Source organism: Gymnodraco acuticeps, unplaced genomic scaffold, assembly GCF_902827175.1.
Source record: "Gymnodraco acuticeps unplaced genomic scaffold, fGymAcu1.1, whole genome shotgun sequence".
Classification (NCBI taxonomy): Eukaryota; Metazoa; Chordata; class Actinopteri; order Perciformes; family Bathydraconidae; genus Gymnodraco; species Gymnodraco acuticeps.
The window spans coordinates 3012336-3025265 of NW_022991064.1; the positions used below are offsets into that span (position 1 = coordinate 3012336).

At 44.0% G+C, this 12930-nt stretch overlaps 1 protein-coding gene across 1 annotated transcript in view; it reads left to right on the top strand.

Moving 5' to 3' along the window:
- The first annotated feature begins 471 nt into the window (after positions 1-471).
- The window catches only part of col16a1 (collagen, type XVI, alpha 1), a 64438-nt gene continuing 51979 nt past the window's right edge, over positions 472-12930 (top strand). Inside the window, 2 exon segments of the mRNA XM_034236739.1 lie at positions 472-743; positions 6557-6676. Coding sequence (XP_034092630.1) covers positions 6601-6676 — 76 coding nt within the window. The 5' untranslated portion in view covers positions 472-743; positions 6557-6600.

A 12930-nucleotide genomic window follows, 5' to 3' on the forward strand; every position in this document is an offset into this window, starting at 1 on the left:
TCAAAGGTAAGTATGATAATCAAGTTCATTAATTTTAATGGCATAAATTCTTCTCAATAATGCACCAGCCGTTGCTGTCATTAACCATATGTCTTGTCTTAATACAGTGCCTTAACCCAGACATGGTGGAAGTTTTCCTTTCCCCCTCTGGTATCGTGCGAGCCATGAATCAAACGATGAAGGGGGAGGGAGGGTGAGGAGGTGAGGCTGGTGGTGGAGAGGGTAAGGAGGGGTAGAGGCCTGAAAGATCTCTGTAGAAAGATTAGAGAGATGCCTTCAGGCTCTTTTTCCAGAACTGTGGACAAGGTGATGTCACTGCATGTTTCTCTGGGATCTCCCACAGAGAGAGGAGGGGAGAGAGAAAAGGGGGATGTTAAAAAGAGACAGGAAGATATATACGCAAGGGGGGGGGGGGAGTTAGAGTTTAAGAGGAAAAAAAGTAAGGAGAAACCGAGAGGACGAAATCAGAGAAAGCAAAGGGGGGGCAGAAGAGGGAGACATTTGGGGTTTGGATTGTGCAGCCGCGGAAGAGGGGAGGGGAAAAATTGGACACGGACAATCTTGCAGGAACTTTTTTTCTTCTTTCCTTTCTCCGTGGAAGAAGCCTCAAGACAAGTCAACGTTACAAAAGACACACTGGATTACAATTCAATTGCATCGACCCACGAGATTTCCCCGGATAGTTACGCGTGTATTTCCGGATTCATGTGGTCGCACATTTGTGGATTAATCAATAGTTGAAGGTATGGTGTTGTGGACTTTTATGGACGTGTTAGCGATGCTGTTTACAAGTGATGTAGGTTTGAAAGAAACGTCGCAGTTTAATAAGTAATGTAGACAACAGTTTTTAAGTGTCTGCAGTGGAACTTTATGCTAAAAACTTTTGCAGTAGTTTCATATTACAACAGCAGGCTAAATCACATGGGAACGGTATTATACAGCAGAAACAGAAACTCTCTGTAAAGTCAGTAGGCCTATTAGGCACCATAGTTACAATGTCCCTATACTTACCATAGTAGGCTAATGCTAAACAACAATGTAGTGATATTTGGAGAACTAAATATAAGAATGATACACTCATTTTCTCCCAGTGGGGATCATTAAATGTGTGCCTGCTGAGTAGCCCTGAGTCTGACACATGGTAGAATATATTTATTGGGTGTTGCAAAAATAACTTTTGAACCGCAACTAGTTGGTAAAGCTGCTGGCAAAGGTGATGCTGATTTTCCGATCACATCTCAGCCAGGCCTCCATTCAACACACTAACTAAGGGTTACTGTAAATCTGTGGCTTGCATCCAACCCCTGCGGCTCGGAAAAGCCTCTGACTAACACTGTTAGGATCTGCAACATGCATATCACTCAGACTAAGTAATGGCCGAGCCTTACCCTGCTGTAGTTTGAGATCAGTGTCCAAATTCTTACTTTTTGCCTCCAACTGGGGGGAAAAAAGGAAAGTGCTGAGGAGGAAGTTTGAATGCCACAGGAACATCTGTTTTCTTCATTACTCAACCATCCCATGTTTGTTGGCTCCTGCATCCTGTCTTTGCACACATCTTGAAGGTTTTCTGAGTCTTCATACCAGAGAGCTGCAACTTTAGAGAAAATACGATGTATTTCTCTGTTGAGAGGTGTGTGAATTGCTTCACTTCTACCTCTTTACCGTTGGTAAACAACTCGTGTTTTTGAAGGGTCATTTACACAGAAACATAATCTGAAAAGCATGGAACCCTTAGTATCTTCAGGGACACTTTCCCCTGCAGTTACTTGTTTACTCCTTCAATCCCTGGGGAATATTACCCTGTAAACATTAGAAATTGGTGTCCTTGAATTTTACTACACATTAAGTGTTGCTCACTTAACCTGCTACAGGCCACACATGCAGTGTTTAGCTGCGGGTCATGCATCTTTTTCATTTACTGCTTCCAATTTTAGCTTGCCCTATGTGCCTGCAGCTAATTGTATCATCCACTTGACTCTTTGCTTATTGAGGTCAGCAGTGATGTAAACATTAAGCAGGAATAGTCATCCTTCAGCAGGTCATCTGCCTGCAGAAGTCTGACTTAATCATAGCACAGGCTTGAGGGCGTCATGCCATTAGAGTAGGCGTTATTTTACATCATTGCTAATGTTCGTGGATCAAAAGTGTCCGTGGCAGTGGAACTTTGAAGCAACCCTGAGAAAAGGGAGGTTTGCATGTATTCAACATTCATTTCATTTTTTTAACAATGTGCAACTTACCTGGCCTGTTTCTCATTTACAAATGTTCAAATTAAGGCCTTGGACAGCTCAGTAAGGAGGACTAGTAAAAACTTGCCTCAGTCGTCCTTGAGTGTGATGCAGCTTTGGATATTGCCCTCACCAGTTTGTGAGGTTTTATCACTCCCAGTCAATGAATATCTGGATCAGTTTTCAAAGCCTCAAGGCCTTTTTTAAGTTTCTATTATTCACTACAAGTTCCCCGTTGTAACAGGCCTGCAATACACTGAGGTTTGGCATCAACACATTAGAAGTTCCAGGAGCTAAGAGTGTAAATGTCTTTTTGTCCCTGATGACATTTAGAATTACAGAAAAGAGTAGCTTCTGACTGTCAAATAAATCCAACAGAAATGCTATTATTCTTCCAAATAGTCAAAAAGAACTCCAGGCTACCTGAAAATTGGCAGCGTATTGACTGCTGAACAACATTTTTCTTGCCATGCTAGTTTCATAGTGGTTTTTCGGTCCACCATTGATCCAGACCAGATATTTCTTCAGCTATTTGAGGAATTGTCATGCAATTCTGTAAAGACACACATGGAGGATGAATCCTTATGAAGTTGGTCTTCCCCCTTTTTTTTATGTAACCTCATAAGCAGCAAGTTCTGATTAATGCTTTGAAATATCTCAGCAGCTGCTTGCTGGATCAGTCTACCAAGTTTTTTTTCTGTAGCGCCACCATGAGGTTAACATTTATGGTTTTGAGTCGAATGTCTGAATAACTATCCCATTGATTGTCATGAAATCTGGACAAAATTACATTTTGTAATCAGGGTGATGCCTGAAAAATAAATCCCATTCCTTTCAGCATAATCTTTTCTTAAAGGTCCCATGTCATGGCCATTTCTACTGATCATAATTCCATTGTTGAGGTCTACTAGAATAGATTTACATTGTGCAATTTTCCAAACTCACATTGGTTTCTCATACAGCATCTCTGTATAGTATGTGTATTCACTCTGTCCTAAACGGCTTGTTCGAGCTCCTGCCCCCCCCCCCCCTCCCAATGAGCCCACTGTGCTCTGATTGGTCAGCTCGCCCACTCTGTTCTGATGAGTCCACCACCATTACAGTGGAACATCAGTGATTATGTGTTACAATGGCGTTAGCGAGACAGCGAGACATCGCGAATGGACGCGGGAAGGGGCGGGTGCTGAGGGGGCTGCAGCACCCCCATCTCCACTTGATCATAGTCCACGATGAACACGGACTTGCACACGTACACGGGTACCAATGTGCAAGTGCTTTTATACATGCCGCATGATGAGAGCATGATGGCGATCTTCTGACAGGTCGAAGAGATACCATTTTGGTTGTATTTTGTACAACAACATGCAAATGTCAAAGAATATGGTGTGTGGAATCACTGAACAATAATAAGGCCAAGGATGAACAACACAGTAGAGACATACAATTCAGAAACCAAGCATCCAGTTTACTTTTGTAGATCAAGTCAGCTGATTGTAGTGGGAACAGATCTGTCACACATTTTGGGTGCATGCAGATATCCCAAGAGGGACCGCTCTGACCTTTCACTGACTGCAGTAGATGACTAAATTTTTCTTACGCTCGCTGCCAGGTTGAAACCATTTATCTGCCTGAAGTACTACATTGTATATACCCACAGAATGACTGTAGACTTCTATTCTTCTTATGACCACAGGGCTTTAGACAGACCAACAATTAAATCAGAGTTACGTTCTGTTTTATGGCTGCATTCCATTCAACGTTAAGTACACTTTCCTATACATCCTCTGTTGAGCTTTCCCTGGAGGATTCAATCAGGGTCGAGACCCCAAAGTCAGATCAGGGGCTTGTTTTCACCGCCCTGCACCTTAACCACTCTTGACTGTGTTTTCATGTGTAAGATAGAGCAGGGTAAATTGTAAAAAAAAACTTGTGAGTAAGTTGTCCATCCATCTTCTTGCAACAGAATACTTAAAGGGTAACAGCTGGAAAGCCAGTGAACCCTAAAATATATAACATATATAACATGGCTGATTTAAACAGATGGAAAGTAGTCTAAACAGTGGGCTGCTGGTTCTCTGTTATTTAATCATCCGTGTCTGGATGGCTAATAAGCAATTCTCTTGTCAGGCCATAGACAGGACATGTTTCATTTAACTCTGTCAGAGTGTGTTTCTCTAAACAGGCTTGTGTTGGGGCTGTTGTTCCATCTGTAAGCAGTGGCAATGATGATGAAATGTGTGACAATAACAATTGCTAAGCATTGAGCACAAATTACCTAGATTGTTATATAGCAGACTCGGTACCTCTTTTGTCAGTGTATTCAAGCCATAATAAACTACTGGAACTAGTGGCTGTACTGGAAATGAAAACTAGGCAATAGCTTTGGGCCGAGAACCAAAATTACCCCTAGAACTACTGAACAGGTCTGTATTGTTGGGGGGGGGAAAACGCTTAATGATGAGGCCTGTGTTGTGATTGTCTATGTTGGTCATCACTTCTGTCCGCCAGTGTTGTCTTCAGGCTTTTAGTGCTGGAAGACTTTCAAATCGGTCATTGTTTTCCATGTATTGGCTTCGTACTCAGTGACCCGATCACTTGCATGCCTGCTTACCGGGCCCATGGCCAGCCCAATGGCCAAGCCCTGTGGCCTAACCCGATACTGCCTTTATCTGCTATAGCCAGCTGGGTGGCCCGTGAAGCTGCAGATGGAATTCAGAGAGTTAAGGAGAAAGAGAGACATCCATAGCAACACATATTAGGATGCCTATTAAATTGGGTTGGATTATAGCCAGATAATAACAGCAATGAGCTGTAACTTTTCCCTCAGCTTGTATTCTCTGGACCGTGATGCATTATGTATTATGTACTGTGTGAACTTTTTGTATTATTGTAATCATGTGGCATGAAGCCTATAATAATGGATGGAGCTTTAGACTGCTCAAAGCCAGCCGCTTTGATGAACCTTACGCCCATCCAACTGCAGTCGAAACTTTATTTTACATCTATTTTTCTTGCTGTTTAGTTTGCAGCTACTTTCACATAAAAATGTCCATGTGGTCAAAAGCTTTGCTCTCAGATAAATGGTGCCATAGCTTTTACAAAGACCTTACTTCTTCATGAAATGGTATCTTGTCCTTTTTAAAATAGTATAAACAAAGAAAGCATCCTCACCTTGGGTCAGCAGCCCCCCAAAATAAATGCAGAATTGGCCATGTGGCGCACATTGAGTTGTCCTTAGTACTTCAGAACATAATTTAACACACTGTCCTCCACCATATTGTCTGTTAGCAGCAATCTGCCTGCAGTCAGGTCAAGCTAGATGGTATTCACACAGTGTCCTCTGCCAGGCAGGAGCACCACATTGTGCATCCCCAGGGGAGTGTGGGGGTCATTTCTCCTGGCAGACGGGACAGGTGTGTGTACAGAGACACAGTCTGCTCGCCTGCCTGCCTTGAGGGCCCTGCTGTACCTGTAAACACTACAGAGTTATGGGGTCCTCACAATATGCTGGGGGCGAGTCCAGGTCATGTGGGATGTGTTTATGTGAGTCGGAATGGGTGGTGCTGGTGTGTTTATGGGCTTGCATTCTTGTGTGTTATGTATAAGGGGTTATAATAAAGGAGAAGGAGTGGGGCGGCTGAATATAATGATTATTTATACGTGGCACATATTTTAATCTGTGCCTGTGTTTGTGTTTGTGAGTATGTGTGTTTGTTGTTGAGCCACGTGGAAGCATCTGGTGCAATGGTGCAACACAACCATGGCTCCAGAGGAATAGTCTCCAGATGTGTTTGTGTGTTTTGGCCCCACTGTGTGTTTGACTCAGAACCAACCAGACTGCATGTAAATCATTTTACTTTCATGTGTGCATTTTGATCTGCCTTTGTTTTTTGTGGTACTTTTTTCAGCAGCAGGTATACATTGTTTTTGACTTTTAGAATGTGTCTGTGTCCCATAAGTGCACTATCGCAGACATATTCACGTGTGTGTGTGTGTGTGTGTGTGTGTAAGGGCTTGTGTGTAGCAGCTGCCCAGTCAAAGGCCAACCAGATGGACAGGGTAATGACTATGATCAGACTTTATAGAGTTACACTCCTTAATGAGGGACATTCTGGTTAATTCATATGCCACTAACAAAGCCTGCATCATAGGCTACCACATAATCAACACATCAACTGCGACATCATAAATAAACATGAATGTCTATTTAGGAGTCAAGCATAATGTGCAGCTGTCGGCTGAGTGAGCAGACTGGGTGGCATTCTGACCAAATTTAGGAAGGATTCAACTTTTTTGACTTTCTCTTTTTCTATTTGTTTATCCATCAGCTGGTGGTTGAGGTGACGTGAGGTGTTTTCGGTGGAGTGAAACCATGTGGCTTCTCTGCTCCTCTCTGGCGCTGTTGGCACTCAGCTTTGGATCGTGTGACACGCTGATATCAGAGCAAGGTGAGTTTCACTTTCCCCCCTGGAGTTTTAAAAAATGTCAACTGCACTAGTTAAGCAAAGTGACATTCAGAACAAAGAAAATGTCTTTCTCTATGGCATAATAAATAGTTTGACATATGCTTTTTTCTTTCTTTCTGAGATATATCTAGAAGATGGACACTCATCTCAATTCTGTCCTTTAAATATCAGACCACAGCACAGCAGCCATTTAGCTTAGCCTAGCATGAAAACAACTAGCTTAGCTCTGTAACAAAATCTGCCTAGCTCCTTTCAAACTAGCTAAGTTAGCATCTAGGCACTGATTGTAGAGAGTCCTTTGGATGACTGTCAATCTAGTGGAAGTCTCTTTGCCAATAAATAAACGACGGGACACCCCACATAAAACCACAACCTGGCATTTTTACACTTTTGTGTACTGATTTACAAACGACATGTGACAGGTGCTGATGTCTTTTGTAAACTTCAAAAATAGGCTAAACTAGCTGTTTAGCTCTACACAAGGCTTTAACCTATGTTAAATTGCTGTCAGCTGTTACTTAATTACCATACACATATGAAGGCAGTATTAATGTGGCAAGACAACAAAATAACTTATTTCCTAAAATGTTGACATTGTGGTGACCACCTATTTATACACTGGGTTCATAATTCACACATGGAACTACAGTAGGGGGGTAGTGTTCCCACACGGACATGTTATGTGTTTTACTATATGTTGTGTGCCCTCCTCTCTTCACTTTCTTCTTCCCGGACTGCAACCGGATAACATGACCTTAATTACTCTCTAATAAAGTACCCTTTTGCACCTTCCTTGCACCGCCTCTCACTCCCTATCTCTCGGCACTACACTGGTGACCCTGACATGTCTCGAGAAGTTTCCGGGACGGACCCGAACACGGCAAATAGAACGCAAGTTTTTTTCTCGAAATGCCGGGGATTTTTTGGAATCGTCCGTGGCTGCCACCGGCACGCGGACTGAGTAGCTGGGGACGTTGCTCGCCATTCCCGCATCAGCTTTCCATCCAACAGGGGGACGATTGCTACCTCGTGGGTTTGTTTCTTCGGGGCGTGCGGCTGCGCTAGCTGACGACGACTAGCGGCTAACCACGAGGGGCTAACGATGGCTAGCAGCTACCCATGGCCAGGGTTGCCAACTTTGGGTACCTGGCTGGAGTGAGATTTTGATATCATGGGTTTGATTACACATATGCGCACGAAATGACTGCTATCGTGTCAGTAGCGGGACCTTAGCATATATATAGGATATATATACAATATATACAAATACACAATATTGGACACAGATAAAGGGCACAAAGTTTCATTCACTAATGAAAGTCCAACACATGTTTGTTTCCACTGTTTTATTGTGTGCCTGTCGCGATAAGCACTTAATTGACTTATCGTACGATAAATAAAAATGAACTCGATAAATTGCCATTTACATGAGGATGTGACTAGCAGTTTGAAAGGATGTACTTGAATTATTATTATATATTATCATTATGTCAGTGGTCTAAAATGGTCATACAACGGTGCCGACAATATTATCGTTTATCGCAATAATTTCCGGGAAAATGTATCCAACAAAATTAATTATCGTGAGAGGCCTATACATGAAACACACACACACAAATCTACAGACTTACTCCAAACTGCCAAATATGTTAATTAACACACTCTATTTTGGCCTAGTAGAACAATAAGCAGCAGACTTTTACTTTTTTATCATTTCTACTGGATCTTGGATCTTAGATCTGCGCTTGCGCAATACGGGTCGGCAGTTGCGAGAGAGTATTTTTGTTGGGTAATCTATGGTAGGGCTAACCCATACAGTGGTGGGGCTCAAGTCAGTATTTGCAATGTAATTACACGCTCCCCTTGACAGTGAAACGCCACGTGTGAGGTTTAGATTATTTCCCTGTCTCAATCCAAATTGAACTGTATGAAATAAAAAGGCACATTTGTCTTGTAGTAAATAAAAAGGGCGACCTGGAGCCAATCCTGCAACTTCCCCATAGGTGAAAGAGTTGACATGCTGAAAACCCAACCCCTGCAGGGCGGTCTGGGGGGATTTCCCCCCAGGAGATTTTTTGAAATACTAACATAAAATACACATTCTGGTACTCTCTTGAGAAGAAAAATAAATAAATCTATTAGCCTACTACACGACATATTTAAAAAATGAATGCCATTTTAGTTTTTTGTTACTTTGTTCTGAAAGCTGAACCTGCTGCTCCTCACAGAGAGAAGAGGCTGTGAATGACTTTACATTGTGGATAAGGGTGGATAGCCCCCATTGTTCTGTGTGTCAAAATGAAAGACAGCCCACACACCTATCAATCATCAAACCGTGGGGTCTTATTTCATTACGTGTTGATTTCTATCAACACGTAATATTGTATCGATGTATATAGAGATGTACTACAGCAAAAGTATTCTCCGTCGGGACTTCCTGCAACAACACCACGCCGTTATCTTGATTCTGATTGGCCAGAAGACATTATCAAAGATGTTCTATTGAGAAGACGATCACTACGTCACAACAGTTTTCAAAACCGTTTCTAGTCTTCGGTATTCTTGTTTTTTGGCGTGAGAATAGTTTGGGCAGCGTGAGAGCGTGAGATTGAGAGTGAAAGCGTGTGTCACACGCCAGATGCGTGAGAGTTGGCAACCCTGCCCATGGCTGCCAGCTAGCGGCTAACGGCTAGCTGTTAACGGCTGTCGACGTATTTCTGTTAACATCTGACTGTTAACAATTTTTTCCGGTGCCGGAGAGGAGGTTCGACCAGCCGGTTGACCTCGTGTGGACACTCTCACCTTTTTCACCACCTTGACGGTGGTTCCAGACGCCACTCACGTTTTCATCGGCGCCTGGGTGGCGCACTCCTGGACCCCGTCTCGCCTCGACAGTTCCGGACGTCGCCCCATGCTCCATCGGCCCATGAGTGGCGCGCTCAGGGACCTGTCTGGCCTCTCATCTGTCCACGGCTCCTGCCTCCCGGGGAGACTGCTCCTGCCTCCCGGGGATACCTCAGGGCTTGCCGAGGATTTCGTGCCCGCCGCCGCTGTGCGTTTACCTGCGGCCGGGTTGCTCTCCTGCTTCCCGGGGATACCTCAACTCCTGCTGAGGACTTCGTGCCCGCCGCCGCTGCGCGTCTGCTTGCGGCCGGGATGCGCTCCTTCCTCCCAGGGAGACTGCTCCAGTCTTCCGGGGATACCTCGGCGCCTGCCGGGGACTTCGTGCCCGCCGCCGCTGTGCGTCTGCCTGCGGCCGGGTTGCACTCTTTCCTCCCGGGGTGACTGCTCCTTCCTCCCTGGGATACCGCTCCGTCCTTCGGGGGATTTCATTCGCCACGACACCTACTGCGGCCCCCTTACGACGACCCGCCCCCGGTGCCCTCGCCCTCGTTAGGGCCCCTGCCCTCTCCTGCGGCCCCCTTTCGTCGGCCCGTTCCATGGCCCGGCCCTCACCTGCGACCCCACCCTCCTCGGCCCCTGGGGTGCTTCCTCCACGGACGCGAGGATTTTTTGCCATGTTTGAATTCTGGGGGGGCTTGTGTGGTGACCACCTATTTATACACTGGGTTCATAATTCATACATGGAACTACAGTTGGGGGTATTGTTCCCACACGGACATGTTATGTGTTTTACTATATATGTTGTGTGCCCTCCTCTCTTCACTCTCTTCTTCCCGGACTGCAACCGGATAACATGACCTTAATTACTCTCTAATAAAGTACCCTTTTGCACCTTCCTTGCACCGCCTGACTTCCTATCTCTCGGCACTACAACATACAAAATATATTAAAATAAGATTCATAGTAAGATGGACCATTATTCCACTCTTGATGTACTAACTAAATCAATACATTACATTTATAGCCACTGTGAAACGCTATCAAACTGCCTACCAAAGCTGAGTAAAAAGAAAGTTGAATAAAAAACCAAAAACAATTGCTTTCAAACAACTGCTTCACAGAACAATTATTGTATCTTCATTTGAATGCAAAAAAAAGACAAAGTCACAAAACCATTTTAACTGCTATAACTAAGACACATCTTCAATCTGCAGAAGTATGTTAGACCAAATGTCACCCATCTGAGTTTGATGACAGTGTCTGTCTGTGTGTATGTGCCTTATGTGTGTTTTGGGGCTCAATGCTACAATGAAAATGACCACTGATTACAGTTTATGTGCATATCCAGCTGGTAGCAGTTGGTGGCAGTGTGGTGAGGCTTTGGCAAGAAGGCGTGTGTGTTTACCATGTGTGGCTGTGTTCCTCTTCATGAGACATCAATCATTCTGAGTTTCTGTGTATGTGAGTTTTTAGGATTTGAATGTCTGTATGTGCATACCAGAGGTCGCGTTAACCGAATATTTTCCGTCAATGACGGATTTTTTCTAACAATGACGGAAAAATCTGAAAGCAGTCCGTCATTTTGACAGATTAGAACACAACTCGGAACAGCGCCAACATGTCCACCAGCGGCCCACATTATATTATATTACATCCTTAGTGGCCAGGTCGACTGAGGGCGATCTACTGTACTCTGTAACTATTATTTAGTCATTCACACCTCTGTCCAGTTGGTGGCGAGTGTGTGCATATTAAGTAGCTATTGTCTAGTCTTGTTTTTGACCCCGTTGTTTAACCGGCTTTAGAAATCGCAAAATGTCACGGCAGCTGATCGTCCGAAGCTTTTTTAATAAGCCCAGTAGTCTTGATGGTGTGGATAAACGAGGGGAAAAGAGGGATTGATGCGGTGGAGGATGAAGGACAAGCCAGTAAGACTAACTGACAACGTTCAGCCAATAGCAGAGGGGCAAACAAGTGGCAAGGAGTTCAAGCGGGAGTACAGGGTTCAGTGGGAGGAGCAAGAGTTTAAGTGGCGGTGGAGGCAAGATGGCTAAATGTTCTGCGACATCTGGAGAGAAGCTAATTCGTCCGAGGGTGCACGACGATGCAGCAATCAGCGTTCAGGCTACTACAGCAGGTCAATTGAGTTGTTCTTGTAAATGTTTTGTTCATATTCTGATTGTAATTGTCTCATTTAAAACGATGGCATTGTTCATATTTGCCTGTTTAGGCGGTGTTTTTAGCGGCCTCTGCCCCCCTCTGCTGTGCTGTCAGTGCATGAACAAATAAATCATTCATGTTCGTGTTGACATGAAAAGTGACCACACTCTGTTCATCTTTTTTTTCTCCATGCCCTTAAAAGTTCTGTATGAATCATTAAAAAAAATGAATGAATGAGCATTTGCTGCTTAGTACCCAAACATACATATTAAATATGTCTCATCTCATCATTAACACATGAAAGATACAATGACGGGTAATAATGGATTATGACGGAAATGTTACGATCCTGTCCGTCAAAATTACGGACAACGAAAAAGTCTAACGCAACCACTGGTGCATACATTTCATTGCCAGCATGATTATTTGTGTTTTTTCACGTGTGATTGTCTGACAGACAAAAACAGACATCTTAGACATCATGAGGCAGGGAGGTGAACAGAAACAAGTTGTACTGTTTTGTGTTTTATTTTTATTTCTGTATAACTGTCATACTCCCTCATCACACTGTCAGTGTGTTCTCAGGGGCACAGCTCTGTGATATCACTTGGGAAGTCGTGCAATCCCCCATAGTTCATGGAACTCTGAAGAGAGCTTTGTGTAGGAGGGGGGTCCCTCTAGGGAGACCCTAGTCAGAGCTTTTCAGATGAGACTGAGTCAGCTTGTAGCGCCCCTGAGTCCTCTCCCCAGCGTTTGGAAAAAAGTGCTCTCTCAAGTGCAGCTTTAACACTTTGTCACTACACACACACACACACACACACACACACACACACACACACACACACACACACACACACACACACACACACACACACACACACACACACACACACACACACACACACACACACACACACACACACACACACACATTGCTGATCTGAATCTACTTACTGGTAATTTGCTGACATTGCAGCTTGAAAACAGGTTTAAGTAAAACTAGTGTTGAGCGTTGAGCTGGATGATTGCACTGCAGCTCTGCAGTGTATCGGCGAGAGAGACTAGTCCCCACAGTTAAATTAAATTGATTCCCTGCCTTTGGTAAAGTGTTTCTGATATGGGTTTGTTTGTGCACCACAGACCCTGCGCAGTCTGAAGTAATGGATTTGTGTATTGATTTGTTTTCACTCAGCTTCCCTCTGAGTGTCTGAGCTAAGTTGTATGTTTTCTGG